The sequence below is a fragment of the Pseudopipra pipra genome, chromosome 9 (assembly GCF_036250125.1).
Source record: "Pseudopipra pipra isolate bDixPip1 chromosome 9, bDixPip1.hap1, whole genome shotgun sequence".
In the NCBI taxonomy this organism is placed as follows: domain Eukaryota; kingdom Metazoa; phylum Chordata; class Aves; order Passeriformes; family Pipridae; genus Pseudopipra; species Pseudopipra pipra.
Window position 1 is genome coordinate 6,007,027 of NC_087557.1, and position 25,390 is coordinate 6,032,416.

Here is a 25,390-nt window from a genome sequence, read left to right on the forward strand (position 1 = left end):
AGCAGCCCAGATGTTCCCTATCAAACTCCGAGCCATGCCAACAAACTTTGGCACACATGAAAGTGCGCTGAGGAATGGGCCTCCGCAAATACCATTTCTTTTTTTCCCCCCACCCCTCCATTCCTGTAAGTATTTTTAAATGTTAATGGCTTCCACGCCGGGACAGCCGGCGGGGGGCTGCCAAGCCGGGCTCGGGGGCGTCTGGCAAATTAGTGGTTCAGGTATCCCCGGCGCCTCGGCGGGGCTGTGCTGACCTTGAGCCCCTGCTCTGTTTTCCCCAGTGGCTTTCCAAGGCCGGGGCTGAGCCGGTGCTGTGTTCCCGTGGGCGATGCTGTTTGGAGGCAGTGACCCGCAGCCCAGCCCGCGGTGGGGAATGCAGGCAATGCCTTGTGGGCGATTTGCTGTGAGTCTGTTTTCTCCTCGCACTGTCAGGGCTGGTTTGTGACGACCTAGAAAAGCACAGTTCAAGATGCTGCGGGGGCTGAGTGGCCCCTTTAGGCTTGGCTTTGCCACAATCCCAGTGCTTGGTGGGTGTGGAAGTGAGTTGGGTTTTTGGCTGGTGTGGGATGTAGTTTTTCCTCATCTCTTTTCCGGCATCTTCCCTGCAGGCAATTCCTGTGCTGTCATTCAGCATGTGAGCCCTGAGTCATGGTGCAGATGGGGCCACTGTGCTGACCAGGAGCACTGTGGGCACCACAAGCTGACAGAGATGACCAGGAGGAGCAGGAGCTGAAGAACAGCCTGGCCAGGACTCAGCTCCACAAACCAGAATCGAGCTGGCTTTGGCCACGGGCGGATGGGTGAGTGCACAGGTGAAAACCTTCCTCTGCCCACATGAGTAGAAAATCTACTGAGTAAAACACAACCCTGAGGCTGTGCATGGATATGCTTCAATGGAAGCACCCTAATGTTGCACCCTGATGTGTAGATGTGGTTACAAGCTGCTGCAGGTGGGAGCTGCCACCCCTTTATGCTCCTGTGCAGGCTCAGCTCTGCCCTTTGCTGCAGATGTTTCTCCTCCCATCTCAAACAGCAGAGCCATGTCCCACCTCTCCATCTCCACCACCGAATCCCAAGGGGTCAGTGCCAGATTTGGTGCCTACCACCCTAACTGTGGAGAGACAGCCTTGGAGAGGAGACAGCTGAACAAAGCAAAGGCCGTTTATGGCAGAAGATCCATTCTCATCTAATTTAAACATTTGTTTCAGCACCAAGGCTCTTCAAAGACTGCCTGAACTCCTTTTTACCCATCCACTATAATGGCAGCGATTTATTTTTTCACTCCTCTCTCACACTGAAAAGATTGAAGCATTTTTACTCAAATTAAAAACAAAAAAAGAAGAAAAAAAAAGAATTGCTATCTGGATGAAGACCAGGGCTTGCAAAGTTTCTAGGAAGAGTGGTGAACCTCTCCTCCTGGCAGTGTGCTTATCTGAGATCATCTCCTTGAGGAGTATGCCAAGATTGCCACAAGAAGGGATGGCACATTGTCTGCCTCCTCCTCTCAGCCAAATTCACTACAAGGTCCCAGGGGAGGGAGAACAGCTCAATTCCAGCCTGGAGTTGAATGGAGAGGAAGCAATGATTTTGGAGAGGTTCAGAGGAACAATTAGATGTGCACTCAATAGCCAGGAGTGCAGAAGGGAGAGGAAAGGGGTTTGCACAATCCAAGCACAGGAGACAGCTCTGGCTACAAGGACATGCTCTGAGGGGCAGCAGTGGGCTCCTGTGGAGGGGCCTGGCTGGGTGAACTGGACTGGATGAGGGCAGGAGCCATTTCCAGAGACATCCTCCCCATCCCCAGGCTTGTGCCTCTTGCACTGGTGACAGAGATCCTCAAAAGACAGTGTCAGCTGCACCCTCTGTGTCCTTGTCCTGGCCGTGGACCTCAGAAAATAAATGCAACCTTTGAGAAAGGGTTAAGATAAAGAGGTGGTGGAAGAAAAATGGTCTGAGCCGATGAAAACCCCCTCTCTGGAGGGAGAGAGAGAGAAAGAGGAAAAAGACTGTGGTTAGTTTTTTTACAAAGGATTTGCAGAGACTATTTCTAGAAAGTGGGAGAAATTGAGCTCCAGTCTCTGGTTCCCTTCATTAAGAAGGGAAGGCGGCACCACTGAATTTGCCATTAAAATAGTAGTAATAATTGTAATAAAAAACATAGCCCCTAGATTATCCTATTTTAAAATAAAATAAAATATAAAATCAAGAGGTAGCTGCCATTTCACATGTGGTCTGGTTTAAATCCTGGGAGCAACGTGGCCCCTGAGATCTAACCTGTTGGAGTAGATTCCCGCTGTGTTCAAAGGCAATGGCAAACCCTTGAATTTGCTTTCAAACTTGGGCTGGGGCTGCTAAGGTTTTTTTGAAGCCCTTAGCAAGTTGAGGAAGATCTTTTCACGATCAAGCAGTCTGTGGGAAAAATATATTGGTAGGCTTGCACGGAGGGAACAGTTTGGGATATGAGGCAAGTCTCTCTCCAGATGCTCTCTGGATTGTTTTGTGGCTTATGCAGAAAGTCTGCAATCTTTGGGGCTTCACATAAAACCTGGAGGACAAAGGTCTTTCCTGTAAGCACAGACAGAGTTAGATTCCCCAAATGAGGCCAATTTCAGCAGTTGATCTTCATTTAACACTCCCAAGCCAGATGAAAAATTGCAGACTGAATCTGACCATGTGTACTTCGGAAGGTTTTCTAGTTGCTGGTGCACAGGTGTTGCTCCAGGGAGGATGCAGATGTACCCTGACAGACACCAGCTCAATAATCCTGCTTTTCTGAGCTGGACAGTCCATATTGGATTCAAAGGCAATGCTGGCTTAGTCTCAAAACTCAGGATATCTGTTTGTCCTCCCCAGTTCATCTTCAGTTTCTCCGTTTGTGAGCGCATTGCTACACTGAGCACGTGGACAGGGATTGCAGAGCCTTTTCTCCTGCTAGGAGAGGGATCTGGAAACAATTACAAGCTGCTCATGCTTAATCACTCGGGTAAATCTTAAATGCCTGTCTTAATATTTTGCAGGACTGAAGATGGCATCTGAATTTTTGTGGTGTGCAGGTTACACAGCAGAGCGCACAGACTTTGACAGTTTTGCTCTGTGCATGTTTCAGGGGTCCTGAGGACTCCACAGCTTCTATGAAATTCAGGTACAATTTCAAAGGAAAACTAAAATACAAAGGGGGAAAAAAAGACCCCAAAGTATTTGCCTGATATTTGTACAAATTGTCAGCTCAGTCATGTTCTTATGAACCTTTGCTGAACCTGACCATTTGTATCTCAAACTGAACAAGAAGAGAGTACTAAAAGAATTTAAAATATAAAAATAAAAAATGAAATGCCCTGTGAAAATGAAGTCAACCAAAATAACTCACAAATCCAGGCTGAAGTCAGTCAGTGACAAGACAAAACAATAGAAGTCCTTCCTTCCTTCCTTAAATATTGAAATGTTTCACTTCGGCATTTTCAGGCTGAAGCAGATTACTTTATTGAACATCATTTAGTTCGAAGCTTTCTTTTTTGTTTTCATTTTCAATGGACTTAAATGTAAAAGGAAGTGAGTTGTGTGTTTTTGCTTGACTTTTAAAAAAGATTAGTCTCCAAGCAAACCAGAACATTTTGTTACTGGTCAAGCAAAATGTTTTTGGTTGACCCAAAATGAATTGAGATGTTCTCATTATATTAAGTCTTTCCTATTCAGCTCAGCTCCAAAACCAGAATTTTCCACCACCAGAAGAAACCAGTCATCCTTGTTTTCACCTTCCTGCTGCAGCAGTAAAGGTCTAATTTGGGTTGCTCCTGTTTTAATCAGAGCTTGCTTTATTAACCTCTCCATTTACTGCAGGCTGAGGTCTGTGATATCAGTGTTCGTAGCCAGGGTGTGGTACAGATCACTCTCCAGCTATCTCAGATACCTCACCAAGGAGCTGCTAAGCCTCCCTGGCCATCAGCCTGCTTAGTTACAGGCTTTATAGCTATGGTTCAAACCCTGCCAGTGACACCAACACTTGGAAATCATCATTAGTGTGTGGCCCTAGTAAGCCTGTGGGTGTCAGCTGTGTGTGCAGTCATGGTAGTATTCAAAAACTAAAGAAAACACTCTCCTCCCACAGAAACCGCTGAAAAACAACTTCTACACAAACATTGTGAAAGGCAGCAACTGACTGGTGGGGAGGACTTTCCAAAGCCATGGAAGGAAGTTACCTACTAAAGCCTCGGTAAGAGCCAAGCACTCTAACTCAGGGATCCTTTGAAAGCCTGCTCCCAGTCCAGCCTCAGCGAGGAACCCTTCACTGACATCATCCATAAACAGGTGGGGGTTTATATCTCTTTTGTGTGTGCTTGTTACAGGGAGAAAGCATGACATTTCGCGAACTTTCTTGCAGGAAAGACACAATGTTTCATCTTAAGGACTTCCAAATCGTTGCAGGCCTTGTCTGCGGGGCGGCCAGTGGCCAGGGCTGCAGGTGGGAGCAGGTCATCCCTCGGAGCTCTCTGGGTGCTCTCTGAAGCACAGGCCCTCCAGACATGGGGCACCACAGGTGCTGCTTGTTCAGGGTGACACTGGAGTGCTGTACCCAAAATTGGCCGTGCTGTCTCAGAGCTCCTGTTTATAATGTTGAGGATAACCTGGCTGAACTTGGGCTCCCTTCACCTCTCAGGCAGCTGAGGGGATGCTGAGGTCCTAACCCTGCACATCTGTCTGTTGTAGCTTAAATGTTTGCAGGATGGGAATTAAGATTATGTGTGTCCTACAGCTTGCTGGTCTCCAAATGGGTTCCTTGGTTGTTCTTTTTTATATTTCTTCTTTATATTTGTGTTACAGACACCTCCAAAGACCCTGAATGAGGAGGAGATGGCTGTGCTCTAGACAAGGCTCCATGGAGAAATATCTGATATCTTACTGCAAGGATACAGGAAAGGTGAGAGGATGGCTTGGTTTGCAAATAGGCAGGTGCTGTCACATATCCTTTTTTGGCACTGAACACGTGGCCTAACCTGGTGTCCCTTCAACCACCTGGGCTGAAAACGAGCCAAACCAGTGTGCACTGATTCCATGCTGTGCCTTCACACAAACAACAGCATTTCTGGGGTGCCCTGTGGGGATGCAGCAGGATGGGAGCAGTGTCCCACACCACTCCCTGAGGATCACCTGCATTTCACTTGCAGAAGGGAGTTGTCTCAGCCCAGTGTGCTGTGTTGCAGTAGTGCAGAGGTGGGAAAGAGGAGGGGACAACATCCTCCAGCATGTGGCTTGAGAAGCTGGAAGGAGAGACATGAACTGGCTGGGCTCAGCTGTCACATTGGTGCTGACTGGCACTTTATGGTAGGAAAGTGATTTTCACATCATGTAATGCTCTACTGCAAATACATATTACAAGCAGTGCTGGCTCTTGGGTTTGGCAACCATCTGTCCCTCTGTCTTGCCGTGAAAAGACAAAGATTTCCCACAGAGACTCTTGCAGGGGTGGCAGGACCTGCACACCTGATGGCACTGAAAGTGGTGCAGCTGGTGGTGCAGATGTGTGTGCCCAAGGGGAGGGTGATGAGGCTGTTACAGCAGCAGGAAGAAGTGGGAATGGTTTGGGAAGTACCACTGTCATGGGAACAAGGCTGGGAGAGGTGTCAGGATGTTGGTTGTCTCTAATGGGACAACATAAATGATGCAGCAGAGCAAGGTCAAAAATGTTGCTCAGCAGCCTGAACCCATGAGGGGTCTGGGAGCCTCCCTCTCTCCTCTGGAGCCTGTGTGGGGATCCACACACCCAGAATCTCCAAAACGTGCATCTTGCTGTCCCGGGGCTGCACTGACCTTTCCTCTGCCTTACCCAGCAGATGTTTGTTGTTAAAAATACCTGAATGGAGACTCTGTGGTGGTCTTGAGTCAATTCTCTCCACCTTTTGCTGCCCTGGCTCATCTCTAGCCTGAAGCTCGCTTTCTTCTTCACCTATCCACCACAGGCACTGAAAACACATTTCCCCTGTCTCTTTACAGCTGTGTTTTATATATTTAAAGGCTATTATCATGTCTTCTCCCCCACACTTCTCTCCCATCCAGACTAAACAACCTCAGCTCATTCTCTTGAGCGTGTAACAACAATAAGTTTGTTTGATGAAAACTCACTTTGTTTAGTGCAGTGGTTCTAATCACTCAAGTTATGCCAAAGATAACAAACATTTAGCAAATTTCTCTTCAAATCTTTAATTTTATCAACTGTTTTGACAGTTAGATTACAATTTTTACACAAAGAGTTAGAATGAAAGCAGTTGCTTTCTAGTTTTTCTGTACAAACATTTGAATTATGACTTTCACATTAGGCAATGCAATTAAAAGCATTATAGAACTGTCATGAAGTATTTAACTTGGGGTTATAAAAAGTATTATTTTAATGATGTTTAAAAACTATTTAGAAAGTATCTTTTTAAAGTAATTAGCTACAACAATATTTCTTTAGCTATACAAAAACATGTATCAATAATTACTCATTTCCACTTCTTTCACTGCTCAGCGCTGGTTTTCCCAGCCAAAATGGTAAATTTATAATCTTCAGGATATTTCTGGTAGTAATGAAGTTTTGGGTTTTTTTTAATTTTACCAGCTTTTTTTTTAAGGTGCTTTTAATTAGCGAGCTTTTAATCCTGTTTAAGATTTTTTTTTCATGCAAATAATTTAAGATGAGGAGTTACTACAGAATATTTTTGTCTATGTGGAAAAATGAGGTGAGAAAGACTCCAAAAATGCCAGTAGGAATGTTAATTGTTTGGGTTTTTTTTTTTTAAAGAAAACATTTATATTGCACGCTGAGCTTTCTGCCAGTTCAGATGTGATTTTCTGAAAGCCTAACCCATCTTAAGGGAAAAGCTCAAAAGCTGAAACAAGAAAACGTGAGGTGGGAACCTTAAAAGCCGAGATGTTTGTAGGCTCAGTTTCAAAGCAAACATATCACTGTACCCAGACGTGTCCTGGACAAACATGCTGCTCTCCCCACCCAGCTCTGCTGGTCACCAGCCCTGGGTGGTGTGGGGTCCCCGTGGGAACACCTCACCCCAGTTTGGCTGCTGACAGCCCCAGGTACCCTTGGGAAGGGAAAAGTGGTATCTGCAGGTCTGGATGGGGAATTTGCAGCCTGCTGGAGTCCATGGCAAAAATCAGACAATTTCTGCAGCCCTGTTCTATCTTCCTGTTCCATCCCTCTGGCTGCAGTGGGACTTCAGTCCAGCCCCACAGGTGCCATGGACAGCCCTGAGAGAGATCTGCTGGGAGCACTGCTAGGACATATCCCTACTTTCCCTGGGACCTGAGGAGCAAAATTTGGGCCTTTTAAAGTAAAACAGCTGTGAGTTCAAACCACAGCCTTAGACCAGGGGTCAGGACTTTACCCCTAAGGTCTCTGTGAAAGGTAACTCAGAGGAAGCAAAGCCACACACTTAAAGTTGCTGTGTAAGTCTGCCTCTTCACTAGAAAATGTGTACGGAGCCACAAATCAAAAGATGTTGAAAACCTTTGGTTTATATGGTTTAAAAAGCAGGTTTCTGATGTAGGTTTTTTCACTCAATACCTCTTTATGTAAGTGGATTTTTGTTTCCTTCTATGAAATTCTTACAAACCAAAAGACTGCCTTGGACCCAGAAATGACAGTGCTGACTTAATCCCACTTACCAGGCAGTGAAAGAGAACAGAAGCTGAGGAGAAGGAATAGTGCTGGGGTTTTTTTAATTCATTTTTTTCGCCTTACTCCAGAATGAAAATACTTCATTTTACAGCAGAAACGCTGCTCCCATTAGATGTACCTGCATTTCTGCATAACTCCTCAAGCCAGCCCATTGCAGTAGGGCCAGTAACTGCAGGATAACACTGGGGTTACATTCTTGAAGTGTTTCTGGGGTTTGAATCACTGGTACGGTGCTCACACAGTGCCATGGCTCATCTGGACGTGGTGGTTCTTCCCAAGCCAGCCTGTGTTATGATCTGGTAAAAGATGGGATAATATATTGGCACAAGATACAGTGGATGGATACAGTTTGGATGGATACAATGGATACAAGTTTAATAGTACAAGTTAGAAAGAGGACTAAATTGATTTAGGAATTTTTGGCTGTGTTATTTTCACAATGTTTTATCCTCATGTCTCTTCAGTTAAATATCAGAGTCCTTGGAAGCTCATGATAGGGTCTGAAACACAAGCAGAAAGGAAACTTCCCTATACTAGTCTCACATTAGGGCTCAATCCTCTCCTGGAAAAATGTTGCTTTGTGTGTTAGTGTGACGGCGTGCAGAGCAGTGCAAGAATCAAGTTAAAAATACATTATCTAAGTCGGGGAGCCCCTTGATGGAAGAGCTTATTTGGCTCTTAAAACCCTCCAAAATTTTCAGTATGAAACCGATGCAAATTGAAGTTATGTCCTGGTACAAATTGCATCTGTCCCAGGTTGAAATGTCATCTGAGGTCTGACCCTGAGGTCTGACCTGGGGAGCCCAATTTGCCAGCCTGTGATGACATTTCCACGCTGATTTGGGAACTGCAAGAGAAGAGATGTTTCTGTGATCTGTTGGTGCTCCCTGCTTCTGGAATCAGCAGACTCCAGGCCAATTAGACCATGAGAAAGTGGATGCAGCAGTCATGGAGGTCTCCAGGTCTGTTAGTGAGGGAGCAGCTCTTGTTGAAGCAGGACTCAAATCCAGATACAGGACTCAAATCTAGCCCCAGATGTAGCAGGAAAGTTTGTGTTGTTCCTGGGGATATTGGTCCAGGAGATGGGAAAGTTTTCTGTTTTCTCTTCTTGCCTTTTCAGCCTGCATTTTAGCAAAATTTGCTTGGAAAACACTTTATTCCTAGGTGGCAAATGTTCAGTGCTATGTTCTGCTCACAGGACTTTAGACAGCCAGAGAACATGGTCAGCCTGTGTTTTCTAAACCTGCTGTTGGTAAATGCTCCATGAAATGACTTCACTGGGCTGTAATTGTTCCTGGAGCAAGCTGGCCCAAAGGCCAGCAATTAAACCTTTGGCTGATGGAAGCTGTTAGCATGGATTGCTGCTTTGCCTATGGCATTCTAGTTAACAACTCTAAACTCTTTATACTTTTTCTATAAAACACGTGGGAGCTCTGTGCCTGGAATATCTGTGGCAGTAAAGTGAATATGGTGCTTCACTTCTGTTCATAGCACTAAAACTTGGAAGAGAAGAAAGAGTCAAAGTTCAAGAAGTATGTGTTTGTACTTCATGAAGCACATTCAGTTGATATCTGTGGGTTTGGTGCAGCCCCTTACTGTGATTTAGAGATCAGAACAGGTTTAGATTCATGACTCTTATAAGGGCATCTAAAAGGGAATTAGGTGCCCACACCTTGTTGTAAGTCAACCCTTGCTGGGCTGGCCAACACTGTTCCATTGTAAAATTCAAGCTGACACCTGGTTCTGCCATCTGGACTCCCTGGAGTCTGAGAGTGTTTGAGTCAAAGTTGGATCATGGCTCTCATTCAGATCTCTCCTGTGCTCAGTCAGGTTTCCCAGAGGAAACCATAATCCTGTCTGAAGGGCCATTCAGCATCCCTCTGCCCCAGGCTCATCCAGGAAGGACTTCCTGGATGAGATAACCGTGCTCTCCTCCTCTGCTGGATGCCTGCAATGCTTCTGCTCGGCATCAAGGCCTCCAGCTGAGCTGCAGGTGAACAAAGGTGGCACTTGTGTTCTCCAAAGGCACTCACTGGGCCAAATCCCATCAGAAACACTTAACCCCTGCCAGTTCAGCACCGTTTCCCCCCCTGTCCAGGGCTGGTATTTATGGGATGTGTTAGTCATGCAGGAGCTGCTGGAAGTGCTGCCGCGGTAAATTGCAGTGTCATCCATGGCCATCAAGTTATGGGCTTGCTTGGGGAGCTCCAGAGCTTGACTAATCCCTTACAGATTGGAGTCGAGGAGGGATGTGGCCAGGCACTGGAAATGTCCCTGTTTTACTGCTGATGATGTATTATTGAAGCCTGCAGGCCCCTGGGCTGCTGCAGCTAAGCTGGGGGCTCGTGCCTTTGTGCTCATGGTGGGAGGGGAGCTCATCCACAGGGCCTCTGGCAGGATTAAAGCAGCCACGGGAGTTTGGGATAGAAGGGAAAAGGCTTCTTTTCATGGATACTGAGGGATGCTGCTGTTCATTGTGGGATCTTTTCAGTTTATACCTAAGGGTGGGAGCGTGTATGTGCAACCTTGTGCATAATGGTCAGAGCAGACTTTCAGAAACATCAGCGTGGGCAAAATAATACTTTTCCCTGCTGGCCTTCCAGTACTTAAAGGCAGCTTATAAGAAAAGAGAGAGCGACTTTTTACATGGGCAGACTGTGACGGGGCAAGGGGGAATGGTTTTAAATGAAAAGAGATTTAGATTAGATATTAGGAAAAAATTCTTCCCTGTGAGGGTGGTGAGGCCCTGGCACAGGTTGCCCAGAGAAGCTGTGGATGCCCCATCCCTGGAAGTGTCCAAGGCCAGGTTGGACGGGGCTTGGAGCAACCTGGGCTAGTGGAAGGTGTCCCAGCCCATGGCAGGGGGTGGAATGAGATGAGCTTTAATTTCCCTTCCAGCCCCCAAAGCACTCTGGGATTCCATGATTTCCTCACAGTGGTGTCACTGGAACTTTAACTACACTCCCCGGACCAGGATCTCTCCTGCTCTTATTTACATTAATTACAGATTATAAGCGAGCGGGGCGGTGTGTCTGGAGACTGTAATGCTCCCTGAAGTTCGCTTTATTCGGGTGCGGCTTCCCCTCTCCATAAACCTCGTTAGCCTTGTTCGGTCACAGGTCGGATTCGATCATCTCAGAGGTCTTTTCCAACCTAGTTGATTCCGTGCTTCTTTACCGGCACTGTGTTCTCAGGAGCCCCGGGGCTGTGCCCAGGGCAGCTTTCCCCGGAGCAGGGACCATCCGCATCCCCTCGCGGACATCCCCTTCTCCTTCCCCCCCCTCACGCCGCCATCTTGCCCGCCCCGCCCCCGCGGCGAGGCCCCCGGCCGGGCTGTCCGCGGCGTTCGCCGGCGGCGGCGTCGGGGCAGCCCCGGCCCTCGCGGCGGGAGGAGGGAGCGCCATGGCCGAGGCCTGGGCCGGCTTCTCGCAGGAGGAGCTGCGGCGGCTGCGGGGGCAGCGCCCAGGTACGCACCGGGCACCGGGGGGCGGCGGCGCGGGGGAGCCCCCCGGGCCTCGGCACCCCCGCAGCTGTACCTGCCTCCCTCCGCCCCTCAGCGCCCCGTGCCCTCAGTCCCTCTATCTACACCTCCTTCCGACCCCGCAGTTCAGCCGGTCTATCCCCCCATCAAACGCCTGCGCAGCCCCCCGGCCCCTCCCGTTCAGCCCCATCTCTCACCCCTCCCCTCATCCTGCCCCTCTCTCTGGACCCCCACAACCCTTCGGTCGCGTTTCCAGACTCTCCAGGCTCTTGCCCTGCTTCCACATCCCTGCCCACTGCCCCATTCGTGTTCCCAGCCTCCTCCTTGCCTACGTGTCACCTTGTTCTTCCCCGTTCTCCGGTTTATGTCCGCGATTTGCCCACCAGGCTGCATGGGACCCTTCCTCAGCCCCAGATCTGCCTCTCCATGATTATCCCAAGAGTTGCCTCTCTCCTATCTTTCCTCCCTTAGTCCTGCAGCCCAGGCCCCTTATTCCTCCCTCTCCTCATTTAGGAATGCTCATATCCTTTAAAACTACAGATCCTTAACGCTAGCAAAACATTTCCAGCTTGCTGGGTTTTCCCCCACGTTGCCTTTCCATGGCACTCTATTCATCTCATCCTTATGTTGGTTGTGCAGCAGTTGCTTGTCCAGAAAAACTCATTCACAGATTCTCTGACAATGAGATTTGTTTTTAATCCCGTTTCTCCCTCTCCTCTGATAGAGCTGTTCGAGCCCTCGGAGCAACAGCAGCAGCAGCAGCCTCGCCCCCACACCGGGAACAAGCCTCGGAAGCAGTTGCAGCGGGAAAAAGCCCTCCAGCAGCAATGCCAGAGGCTGGGACTGCAGGGTGGGGCAGCCCCTGTCACTCCGGAGCAGTTGCTCTCTGCACCAAAGCACAAGCCCTGTCACCCTCAGCAGCCCGTGCCAACACCTCGTCCTCCTCCTGCTGGAGATCAAAGGCAAAGTGACAGCCAGGATCAGCAGGAGGAGGTGACACCTTGCAATGGCAGGGACAGTGCCCAGCCCCACCCTGCACAGCCCAGCACCCAAGTGGAGAGAAAGAAAGTGGAATTGTTAGTAAGTCAGTAAAATCTGGGGGTGGGGGCTGTTGCTCTGCGTTGATTCATTCTTTCATTGTGAAGTAAAGTGAACTTTTCTGTGTCTAATTGGAAGGTTTGAGAGATCAAATCATTCCCTCTCCTGTGAGGAAGGACTGAGAGAACTGGGATTGTTCAGCCTGGAAAAGAGAAGGCTTTGGGGTGACCTAATTGTGACCTGAAGGGAGCCCACAAGAAAGATGGAGAGACTATTTACAAGAGCATGTAGTGACAGGACAAGAGGGAAGGGCATCCCATTGACAGAGAGTAGGGGTAGATTAGATATTAGGAAAAAAATCTTCCCTATGAGGACAGTGAAGCACTGGCACAGGTTACCAGAGAAGCTGTGGATGCCCCATCCCTGGAAGTGTTCAAGGCCAGGTTGGTCGGGGCTTGGAGCAACCTGGGATAGTGGAAGGTGTCCCTGCTTGTGGCAGGGGGTGGAATGTGATGATCTTTAAGGTCCCTTCCAACCCAAACCATTCTGTGGTTCTATGACCATATTAGATTGCTCTGCATTGGAGCTTTGGTTTTAATCTCTAGTTGGGTTAAACCTGATTGAGGACCAAATTCTGCAGTGTACTCTGCAGAGATGCACTGTGCTGTTTTCAGATAATTTCTTGTGGCAGTGGCACTGCTCATCATAAAGTGCCTGAGATGTCTTAATGGTTTATGAAGGCTGGCCTCCATACTTCCATGCATCATTTGTATTCCCCAAGCAGGGATCAGCAGCTTTCTAGGTGTGGTGAGCCAGACACTGTTCAGCTCCTTTTTGGTGGGGAAAACACCTGGAGCTTTGCAGAGACGTTTTTCACGCTGTGGGAGCAAATGACATTTTGCTGCAACAGCCACCTCCTGGATCTGCTGGATTCATCTCAGCCTGGGCACTTGAATCTACATCTTACTGCAAATATTTCTCTACATGAGTTTTTAGGGGTAGGGTGATGAGAAATCTGAAGAGATGTTCTTGTGCAGAAGTGATTGTTAGTAGCTGAGTTACTTGAGTATTTTTAAGCTGAGGGTTCTTCAGAGAGGGCATGAAGAACACAATGGAATGGGAAAGCAGCAAAGCAGTTTTTTGTTTCTCCTGAATCCTCCCCAGCTGTGTTGTCCCCCCTCACCTGATCCTATCCTCTGGGGCTCCTTGTATCTCTTAGTAGACATAGCTAGGAAAGGGAATCAATATTCTTTCCCTGGTGTTAAAAGTGAATTCTTGTTCTTCCTTGTTGCTGATTTTCATTATGACTTTTATCAGCCTTTCATTTTTACCAGTTTAATTATTTGGGGGCTGTATTGTAAAGCAGGCCTGTGAAAGAATCTGTTTTATGCAAAAAAACATTTCCAAAAAAGAAGCTGTGTTGGCAGACTGAACAGATGGCAACTTGTAGCAGCCAGTAAGAAACTTGAAACTGCTTCTACCTAGCGGGGAAGCACATCCTTTAAATGAAAAATTCCATCCATTTCTGAAAAAGTGCTCCATGCTCTTTCTTCCAGCAAAGCTGAATTAACCAGCAGCTTATCTGGTTGTGCAGATTTTTGTTGTGATCAGCAGATTTCATCTGAAAATGTTTTTATTGCTCTGAACGACTTCTTGCAGGTGATGCTTCTTTCCTTAGAACCGAAACCTGTTTATTGTTCCTTTGACGTTTTTAGAGTTTACTCCAGGAAATATGATGATGAATATTTGTGTTATTTGGAGAACAGGAAGAGAAATGAACTTTCTGTTAATTTTGATCTTCTTTTCCATGAGCAGGCAGGAGAAATCCCGATGGGAAATCCTCCAGCAAGAGCAGCGGCTGATAGAGGAGAAGAATAAGCGCAAGAAGGCTCTGCTGGCCAGAGCTATTGCTGAGAGGTAACGGGCTGTGCTGCATGGGCTGAGCACGGGCAAGGGGTTACTTTTCATCTGCAGATCTTGGTTCAAATGTCACTTTTTCCTCCTCTCTGTGCTCAGTGTGTGCTGCTCCAGAAGTGAGCAGCTGTGAGCGACATCTCCCTTTGATGACAAGTGCTGGCTAAGAAGTTGTGACTAAGCTTTTCACACTTCCAAAGCTGCAGCTCTGTGTGCAGATGGAAAAGTTATTACACAGCTCGAGAATTAGCTGAAGTCCTTGAATTTGTTGGTGAGATCATGTTTGGAAGTTGGGATGCTCAGATGCGTATCCCTGTTCTGTTCCTGAATTGGTTTTGCTGGATTTAAGGAAAGTTCATTTGATTCCTAAATTATGATGAGAAACTGTTTGAGCTTTTGACTCTTATGAGCATGTGAAGAGTATTGAAAAGAGAAGATTATCAACTTTAATTTGAAGAAATTACCATTGTACCCCTGGCCGACTAGAAATTATAGCACATGGTCTCATTTGTTGGGTCTTGCTCTTCAGGGGACCAGACTTTAAGGCATTGTATAGTGATATAGTTTAAGACTACACAGAAGGCAAGGTTTGTAGGGAAGGATGTTGGAACAGCTCATGGCACTGGATCAAGGAAAGTGATGTGAAGCTTTCAGGCTTGCAGTGCTCTCCCAGACATGTTGTGTTCTGCCCATCAGAGCCCTTGGGTAGCACAAGTGAACACAGCCCATACTGTGTAGAAGGTTCTCTTTAAAGTTCTGAAAATGGTGTTTTCCTTTGCCAGGCATAAAGAAAACACGAGTGCATTTGTTCTGAGTCACTGTAGGACAGCAAACATGGGTGTGACCATCGGGCTGGGTTCTTCCTCCTGGAAACAAAGCCTGAGGAGAGAGAAGAGGACATGGAAAGTGATACCTAGGGAGTTACATCTGACATTCACAGTCCTCCCTCGGGCTTTCAGCAATACCACAGGTGTCTTTCCCCTCCATGTGCATCAGCTGGTCTAATGAGAGATGCTGTCACTGCCTGCACAACTAGTCTTGGTTTCAGATACCTACTTTGGGTGTAAAGCAGTGGCTGGGAAGTGTGAATTTGCTGGTGATGATGAGAGTCACTCAGCTTGCTTGGGAGTGAAATCCATCAAAGTTTGCTGCCCTTAGCAACGTTTAGCTTTCAGGACGAGGGAATGAATAGGCTGAGTTGAAAAAGGTTACATAAGGCTTGATTGAAACCCTTTGTGTTTGATGTAAAACTTTCCATTCACTTCACTGGGATTTGGCTGGGCCTTTTGGGAATAATTTTGCAAAATGGAAATCAAGCTTAGGTTGGTGACTTTTTGGCCCCTACTAACTGGGCTTCTTTGAAAGGGGATATTTGCAGGGCTAAATGCCCTTCCCCCTCTCACTTCCCCCCCAAGCCATTTCCTGTTTCCTTACACTGGGAACTACTTAGATACAGCAGCTTCTTGTGTGTTTCCACAGTGAAGAAACACAATCCATTTTAGGCACTTTGATTATAGTCATTACATAATTTTGCCGTAGTCCTTTAATAGCAGGCATTTTAGATCCCTGTGGATACTGAAAAAGATCAAAAGCCCTAAACCATAAAGGGGAAACCTTCTGAATAGATCCTAAAGTTGGTTGCTCTGCAAATGAAATGGGGCCTGGTGTGTCAAGAAGAGAGGCTTGAAAAGAGGGAGGAAAAAAGCATATCTTCCTTTTGCAGATCCAAAAGAACTCAAGCTGAAGCAGTGAAACTCAAAAGGATTCAGAAGGAGCTGCAAGCTCTGGATGACATGGTGTCTGCTGACATTGGCATCCTGAGGAACCGCATTGATCAGGCCAGCCTGGAATACTCCTATGCCCGGTAAGTGACAGGGAGGAGGGAACAGGGAATAGGGAATAGCTCTGTCTGAGAGCAGGGAGAAAAATGCTGTTTCCTGTCACCAAAGCAGTAATGAAGTTATGTCATTGTAATAACGTGTAGTTAAAGCAGTCACAGTCTGGGGGGCTTTCAAATCTTGAGGTAAAAGCATGCTTTTTATTTCCTAATTTTTCCCTTGGAGTCTGGAAACCGAAGCAGGTTTTCTGACTGCAGAGTGTGCTGTCACGAGACATAAGTAGTGCCTTAACTGTGCAGTTGTCCATAAGCCCTGCTTTATTGTTTCAAGGTTGTTTATTTCTTCTCAGGGGGAAAGAGGTTTTTTCTTGAAAAGTCCTAAAATGAAAGTCCTTTTCAGGCAAACTTGCTTGTTGATGACAGCTCTGGTCCTTTTGGAATCAATGGGACCAATTAAGCTTAAAACATATAATACTGCTGAAGTGCTTTTGGAACTAGGACCAAAAACTGAAGGAAAAAGCAAGCTTTCACCCTTCACAATGTGCCTTTAATCACTCTGGTTCTGATGAGTTCCTTAAATGCAAGAAATTAATTGGAACACCCCATTAGTTGTGGGTAAGCCACAACATCAGTAGATAAACATCGGGATGTTTGTGCAGCCGTTTCATAAAACAGAAATGTTTGGTTGCGGTTTCGAGTTCGCAATTCAATGTGTTAAATGTGCATTTCTCCTTTTGACTTTTGCTATACGTTGACCACAGGCCAATAAACATGATAATTAGTCTTTAAAAAATAGCAGTGGTAGCTAAAAAAAAAATGAAGATTTCTTTAGCGTAATTATAAGTTAAAATATCTAAGATTAACTGTAGTCAGAGTGGCTGATTGCATATGAATACAGAATTTAATATCCTGAAGTGGAAAAACATTTCAGTGTTTCTAAAACCATTACATGCTCCTGCAAATCTCATACCCAAGTTTTGTAATAATGTGTCTATTTGAAATGCTTACTGGCAAAAGAGCACAGAACACGAAGGGCTCTGACATTTGGAAAGCAGTTTTTGATGACAAGAACAAAAGGAGATGCTGGTAGGACAAGTGGATAAAATTTATCAAATTCTTAATGACTTTCATGACTTTAGTCTTTTTGTGAGGGAGGGACTTGGAAATGCAAGTTAGATACTTCCAGTGCTGTAGTTTTCATGTATTATAAGCCAAAGCTGATTTACTTCTAAATGGTGTCTTTTAAAGCAAATTTTTAGTTCTTGCCTTGTGTTTTAGGGCTAAAACAAAAATCGCTTCAGTGGGTCAAAAAGTGCAGTTTTAAATAGTCCTGAGCACATACAGAGTTAGGGACATTGGCCAATCGCTGTGGAATTGAATTTTCGTAAATATGATGTGAATAATATGTGTGAATTCAGCCCGAAGGTTTAACTGCGCAGATGTTTCCAGCATAGTATTATTAGTTTTTCCATTTCAGGTGCCTGACCTAAAGAAATCTTGACTTTCCTGAGAGGCAAATGTAAAAATGGGCATCTTCTGCCCACTGCAGACACAGCCTTTACATCTGAGTCAAAGTTTTGTGATGATTATATAAAAGAACATATTTGGGAATGCTTTTCTATGTCTTGTTTCCTTCTGTTTCGCTAAGCAAAGGATCCTGTCTTTCTGTTGCTTTATAAAACAGCTGGATGCTTTATTCAACCACCTTACTTACATTAGTTTTGTAAGTGCTCTGTAAGGTGCTTCATGTAGCAGTGCTGCAAAAACCTTTTCCTGATGAGCAAGATTGCACCTATCTGTCTGTTAATTAGAATGAATACACAGATTTACTGATGGAGTGGAAGAAGCATCACTAATGCAGACACCAACCATTAAAGTGCTGGATACTCTCTGTGTGTTAACCTCGATAAATATTTAGAATATTTCCTTTTTGCTATATTTGTCGTGACAGGAAGTGCAGATTGGCAGGAGGTGAGTGTCGGGGGGATGCTTGCAATAAAATTCTACATCTGTCGCCACGCAGAAATTGTGATCACTTTTGATGTCACGTGCTGTGTCAGTCTGTGCTGCTCCTGATTTTCTGAACATGTCTATGGGTGGCCAGAAGAGTACACTATCCAAATGTCCATATGTATCCATGCTGTGCTCCTTTGAGCATCTGTGTCTGTCGGGGCGTGGTTGGGTTAGAAGAACCCCAAACTGCTGTGCAGTGTTTCGGTTCACTGGGTGGGTGTTCATTACAAGTGTGAAAACTGCAATTTCTGATGGTTTCTTTCTGCTGCTAGTGATGCATCCCTTCAAACAGGCAGCAAAAATGTGTGTTTGTGATTCGGTCTATAGATTTCAGATGAGCAAGTTAACTCTTGGATTACACAGCAGCAGAGCCTGGAGTGTCCGGAGAAGTTTTGATCAATTCACACTTATTTTCTTCCCCTTTGCTAACGTAGCAGCACGTCGTGAACAGCTGGCATAACACACGTTGCATTTCAGGGATGTTTGAAGCGTCTGTCTGTGTGTCAGGTGTGGAGTGCTTTGAGAATTAACCCACTAGAAATGGTGATGATTTTGCAGGAAGCGGTACGAGAAGGCGGAGTCGGAGTACGTGGCAGCCAAGCTGGACCTCCAGCACAAGACGGAGCTTAAGGAGCACCTCACGGAGCACCTGTGCACCATCATCCAGCAGAACGAGCTCCGCAAGGCCAGGAAGCTGGAGGAGTTAATGCAGCAGCTGGATGTGGAGGCAGATGAGGAAAATCTGGAACTCGAGATCGAGGTGGAGCGGATGCTGCAGCAGCAGGAGGCAGAAGCAGGGAGACAAGGCAGCCAGTCACACAGTCACGCTGCGACAGCGAAGGAGAACCCCACTCCCAGTGGTGCAGGGCGGGAGGGCGAGCGTGCCAACCATACTGCTGCTTCTCCTGCTGTTTCTGAACAGTCTCAGAACTCCGGGACCAAATCCCTCTCCAGTACGGATAGACAAACTCAAGCAGTAGATGTGGCTTCGGAAAGCTCCCCAGCTTGTTCTGCTACATGACTGCTGGATGGAGATGAGCCAGTGGTCATGGATGATGTACTCTCTGCAGGCTTGTAGGTTATATCTGGGCTTTGGCAGTACCAGTCACATGCACTTCATTTCCCTTTTCCTTTAATATTGTTTTCAAGTTTTAAAGGTGCTTTTTTTTTTCACAAGACTCTCATTTGGGGTTCACCGTCTGTCATCGTCTTTCCTGGTTTGTGTTCATGTTCTGATGCCCAGCTCTTCACGGGCTTTTATACCTTCCTGAAACAGGACATTTGCATGTGGACACTAGGGTTTTTCCAAAGATTTTCAGCCTATTGGTGTCACAGATACCTGTTCTGAGCAGGGTGCAAGAGATAGATATTTGCAGAAGAAAACACCCCTTGATCTGCTTCAGAATGCATTCTGTCCCCTAACATCTGCAATAGGATGTTTTTCTTCCTTTGTATCCATAAGGGATTAGTTTTCAACGGTTTCTAATGCTGTGAAACCCAAGTGCTTACTTTAATTGCCTTTGTAGATGATACTCTTTCCTCATGGAAAGGAACTTTGCATACTGAGGCAAATTGCAAAGTCAGTTGTAATACCTCATATTTATCACTTTGCCTATTCCTTTCAGATAATGCTGAATCATTACCAAGCTGTACATGGATAGATCTGTTATCTATGAAATCACATCAGCTATGCTTTAACAAAAATGATGGGTACAGTTTAAGACCCTACAGAATGTAGAAGTAGAAACACACAAAAGAGAGTGTGTTACATTTAAAGCTTCCATTGCAAACATTTTCTCTGTTGTAGTTGCCTCGAAGTGCCAACAATTAGCCAGGGATCTTATAGTAAATAATCTCCACTGTATATTGGAAATGAGCCTATTTTTGTATGACATTCAATGCATTTTCTTGCCAGAAAAGCAGGTTTGTACCCCACAAGAAGTTCATCTGGTTCACTCTGTTGCTGTTGAAAGGCTTTAAAGAGCTATTCCAGGTGGAGAAAGTCTCAGGAATTAGAAGGGGACGTAGGAAAATCTCCCATAGACTGATTGCAGCTGCAAACCGTGGGGAGTTGAGCTCACAGTTATCCACTTTGTAGCATGGAAGTGTGGGAATGGTTCCTGGAATACCTGACCTGAACGTGTCGGTCAGAGTTTATGAATGAGTTGCTGAATGACGCCACCGAGTATATAAATGGGACACTGATTGTCTCTATGGCTTTAACAGTGGAAAAACATGTCACTACATTTCATTTTTATTCTATTAATAAATCAGTGCATCTCGTACGCGGTGTGTTTACTGTCGGTTGTGATATCTGAGACTAATACGTGTGTCCAAGACTGTTTTTCCACAGGAGGTGATAAATGGCAGAATCAGATACGTCCTTTGGCAACTCTCTGCTGTGTGAAAGTAAAACCTCAAAAAAGGCTGTTCCAAAACATGGAAATGCATGAAGCAAAGACATGGCAGGATACGGCTTGGCAGGAAGCTCTTCAGCTAACTGGCCCAGGGCAGCAGTGGAAAATCTCTCCTGGTGCCTCCCATACACAGGAGAAAGTGGAATAAGTATGTTTTCTAGAGAAGCCGCTCATAATTAGGGTTGATTAAAGTTAGAAAACTCCAAAGTAACATTTGAAATACGTATGAAGCATTGCTCTGTGGTTGCTGGTATACTGCATTCACTGTTATTTTGCTGGAAGACCTGAAGCAGAGGATTTGATTTTATTATGAGAAAATTGTGAGTGACTTTCTTTGCTCTGTCCGCAGTTGCAGGACAGCTTGTAGCAACCTGATGATGGTTTTCAGAACTGGATACCAGTAAGTGCAGTAATAATTTAATTGTACCATTCTCGTTTCCATCCTCTGCAGCTGTGTGCCCAGTTGTTCCTCAAGAGATTCAAAATCCTGTTCCTCATTACAGTTGTGTTAAGCTCGTTGGGGACACACAGCAGAGCTTCTGACAGAAGAGTTGAGTTGCAATGGTATTTACTGGAATCACACACACTCTGTTTTGCATATAATTTGTGGTTCTCTACTAGGCTAAAATGTGGTTAAATTAGTCCTACTCGTTGCACCTCGTTGTCACAGGTGAGATTATTGTTTGAACTCCGAAAATGGCAAAAAATTACAAGTCCAAAGATCTTTTTGACGACTGCTTAAGAATATGAGTTTCCTAGAATGGAGTAAGTTTATATCCAACAAAATTGCTTAAAAGCTGAAAAGTTCTTGTGTACCATCCTGATAGTGCTGGTGCTGTTTCTGCCTGAGAGGGAAGATGCTGTTAGAATCAGCAGGTTCTGTTCTCTGGCGAGTCCCTCGTTGAAGTTCTGGCCAGTTCTGTCTGCCCTTAACTTCTGAGCTTGCAAAATGGAGTGAACTGGCTGGGAGCCACATGAAACAGCCATGTGGGATAACAATAGCAGCCTAGCATTTGGTTGCTCTTGCTGGACAGGGAGCTCAGGAGTTAAATTGTTTGATCTAAGTTATGAAGCCTTTCTGTGACGTGTGATACAAACCACTACCGTTGGTGTCAGTTCCACTTTGGAAGTTCTCAAATGTTTTGATGGGTGCCAGTGTGCCGGTTTAACATTCCCCCTGTGCCGGAGCCAGGGAGTCCAGTCGTAATTGTAACAACATGTGTGCTGGTCAGAAATGCCAGGAGATGATTTTGGTGCAACAGAAGGGTTGGGTTTTTTAACTTGTTTTTCCTTGAAGGAAGGAGAACCGTTGGAATTGAGGCTCTCCAAGCAAAAGCCATTTCTCCCTTCGTAGTGGCTGCTGTGTCTTAAAGTGTTTGGGTTTGCTGTCCCTGGAGTGCGCTAAGGGCAGGTGTGCACTGAAGGCAGGTGTGCTCTCCACTCCACTGGTGTGTTATATCTCTTCAGAAGAACAGAAAAATAAGAAGTTTAGCACAGATCAAGAATGAATGGGCAGATCTTTCGTGAGAACCTCTTGCACAGGTAGGGGGAGAAGTCTGAGTGTGAAGCGCGCTGGGATTGAACACCCCCAGCAGGGAAAATAGAGCAGCATGTGATGTCTGACAGTAACTGCAGGGCTTGTCACAGGGGACTTGCATTCTGCTGTGGCACCGTGGCCATTTCTGTGTTGGACCAACACATTAGCATTATGGGATGAACTGGAAAACACCAACGTACACCCCTGTGAGAATGTTACAAAGCACAGTATAATTGTCCGTGTTGCATTTTGGCCAGGATGTCAGGATTAGCACTCCCTCCTCTGTCAAGGAATGTTTAAATGAGCACAGATGGTCATGACTCAGCCTGGGGTTCCCATGGATGTCTACTGCATGGTGTAAAACACTTGGACAACCCCCAATCTGATTGTATATCCAGCCAGATGAAGCTGGGCTCTCAAGAGGTTTGAGCTTGGGGTAGTTTTGTGGGGAGGGACTCAAGTTCTCCATCAGCCATTTGTCTTCCTAATACCTTTTGTGAAGCGTGGAGTCTTTCCTTTGAGCCTGGATCCCACCTGAACTGAGTGAGGAAAAACCAATAAGAAGGAAATGTAGTGACTGGTCTAGTGGTTGGGGGTACTGTGTTTCCTGACCAGCTGCATTAAGAACACGCTAGAGAGGATTGGTCATGGAGCAGTTAACCTTGGGCAAAGTTCAGGAGCCAAAGAAAGGGGCAGAGCTCCATAGAATTCCCTCCCTTGCTGGGATTCCCTCTGTTCTGTATTTTCTGCTTAGGACAGTAGGATCTATAGGCTTTCTGTTCCTAACACCCTTTTGTAAGGGTTCAAATTTGGATTAGGCCCTTGGGATATGGCTTGTCCCAGCCTGAGGACTGGAGCTTTACCCCACCTTATGTGGGATCTTTGAGCATCTGTGGGTCCTGGGCCAAGCTTGGTACTTTTGTGTGACTCTTTGTAGACACAGTGTCTTGGGTCTCTGTGCTCTGCTCTTGTACATGCCATAACTGTGTACAAGGGTTCATGCAGTTACTGAGAGATAGCTAAAATTTTTCTGCAGGCCTGATCCAACCCAGAAATCTATGCTCAACACTTTGGCATTATATCATGATCCCTTTTCTAATTCCATGGATACAAGCAGGTGTGGTGCATAAAGGGACAAAGGGTTTTGCCAGTGGCAGTGCAAACAGTGTGTAGATGTGGGCTGGTATTACAGAAACCACATGCTTGTTAAGTGCCCTATTTAGGCTTGCCTGCATGGTCCCATTAAAGCGAGTGTTGGCTCCTTTGATGGGGCACGAGACTGGTTTCCTTCATCATTTCCCCTGATTTATGTCCCAGCAGCAAACTTGGTACAGCAGTGGGGAAAGACCAAGTAACGAGAGACCTCAGCCAAACCTCACCCCCTCGGCATGATAGGACATCAGATCCTTCAAATCCTTGCCTTTGGCAGCCTGTTAGTTACAGGGTTTAAATCATGCCTTTTAAGATGCAGGTAGAGACACTAAAAAGCTTTGGCCTTTCTGAATTAGGGCCTGGATTGTGTAGTTAGAGTCATTTTCTCAATTAGCTAAACATAAATCAGTATAACGAGGCACTTGGGAGCACTGGGCAGGTTTAGTACCTTGTCTCTCCTGCCTCTGTCTGTACCACTCCCACCTGCTTGTTTGGCTGATCAGCCAGTGATTTTATTTTTCCGTGCTGCTAGAGCTGAGCAGTGGGTTTTAATGTCTGAACTGGTTTTCACACCTGGCACATGTGTGCGAGAGGGGAGAACTGGGAGGAGTTGCTCTTAGGCAGTAAGCAAAGCAGCCCTCACGTGTGGCAGAGGTTGAACAGCCTCAGCACTCCGTGGCACACCTCCAGGGGATGGGGACAGTGTCCTGTTGAATAGGCAGTGTTGGGTGGTGGCATGAGTGTGGAAAGTCCAGCAGCAGCAGGGATGCTGTTGGATGTGATATCTGGGAGTGGAAAGCACGTGTGGGGGCCAGGCACTGCGTTTGTCCTCTAGAGCTGGGTAGTGAACATGTGACTCCCTTTTCCAGGGCTCCGCCGTGTAAGGGCTGTGCTGTGTTTTGGAGACTGCTGGATAGTGAGTATGGGATAGCTTGCCCTGTACCCAGGTCAGCCCTGTGCTCTAGTGGAGCACTGGGATCCATTTCAGCAGACAGCAAGAAAAAAGCTTGGAGGTTCCTCACAGTAAAGAATGAAACCCTGAGAAATGGAAGAACTCATTTTATGCCTTGTGATGCCATTGAAGTGCATATAAATCATCCAAGGGGAAAGCTGCAGTGTTAGGGACATCCCTTCACTGTTGCATGTTTTAGAATGGGGGAGGATGTGGCAAGATGGCAGAATGAAGGAACAGTCACTGTTCCCCCAGACCATGCTCGGGCTGAAGCTGTGGCCCTCCCTAAGTCAGCTTTCAAGGCTTGGAGCTAAGTAAGACACCCAAAAACCACCCAAAACGACCTTAAATGCTCTGGGGGTGATAAAAGTGAAACATGAGCCATAAATACATCCCTGAATAATGGGCCTCTTTAACTTCCCCATGCAAGGTTTCTTGCTTTTCTTTAGCTGTTGGTAGTGCTGTCAGTGTATCTGAACACACGACTCTCTGCTGTGATCCTCTCATGTTCGTGTGATCAGGACTCCTCCACAGGTATGGAGCTCGGTATCCTGCGGATGGTGTGTCAGCAAGCCATGTTATCTTGCTTCCTTCCTTTTTCCATGTGAAAGAGACACCCTGTGCACTACCACAGCCTTAGAAGACCATGAGTCCTTGGGCCAGCAAGGATATCCCACTAGAAGTGTTTGTTGACTGCATGTGGTTTGTCTAAAGAGTCACAAACTGGCTGTTTCTCAGTTGTTGGTTTGGGCAACAAACCCCCTGGAGACCTGTGCTGTGAGCCTGTGCCAAAATCTGTACTGTGTATCCTGCCTTGGGAACATGAGCTAGGTAGAGTGAAACAGCTCTGTCTTTGCAGGCTCCAGTCACTGTCCCCATTCCAGTGCAGACAGATCCTATGTCCCAAGGAGGGGTTAATGCAATTCAAACATCATTGTCTTCAAAGTTTCTCCATTTGCATCTGGAGTAGGTTTCTGAGTATCACCCCAAACCCTCCATCATGTCTTGAATAGTTCTGTAGCTGTTTAGGTGATGACTGCTTGCTGATGGTGCATATTCCATTGTCTGTGGTGCTGATGGTCTCCCAGAGGTTGTGTCTCTGGCTTGGCTGTCGTGTGAGCTGCAGCTGGTCCCACGTTTTGGTGGTTTGCTTCATGGCAGAGAAGTTGATAGTACTTGACGTGAGGATGTGCTCATAAAGGACCAGGTCCATTCCAGCATTTTCCTAACGTGCTTCCCTGATCCTCCAAGAAGAACATCTTGCAGCTGTTGTAAAAAATCATGCCTCGTTCTCTGCAGGATTTTCTTCTTGCTTCCAGATCTTTTTTTCCCCCATCTGCTAAAATGCCAATTGTTTTCTTTTCTTTGCTCCTCAAATCAAAA

The 25,390-nt window shown here is 46.2% G+C and overlaps 1 protein-coding gene across 1 annotated transcript; it reads left to right on the forward strand.

Moving 5' to 3' along the window:
- Window positions 1-10,981: 10,981 nt before the first annotated feature.
- On the forward strand, window positions 10,982-20,234 carry GORAB (golgin, RAB6 interacting). The gene is made up of 5 exons (XM_064664308.1): window positions 10,982-11,132; window positions 11,872-12,223; window positions 14,001-14,102; window positions 15,823-15,963; window positions 18,508-20,234. Exons 1-5 carry the CDS (start codon window positions 11,069-11,071, stop codon window positions 18,968-18,970), a joined length of 1,122 nt encoding a protein of 373 aa, XP_064520378.1. The 5' UTR covers window positions 10,982-11,068; the 3' UTR covers window positions 18,971-20,234.
- The last annotated feature ends 5,156 nt before the right edge of the window (window positions 20,235-25,390 follow it).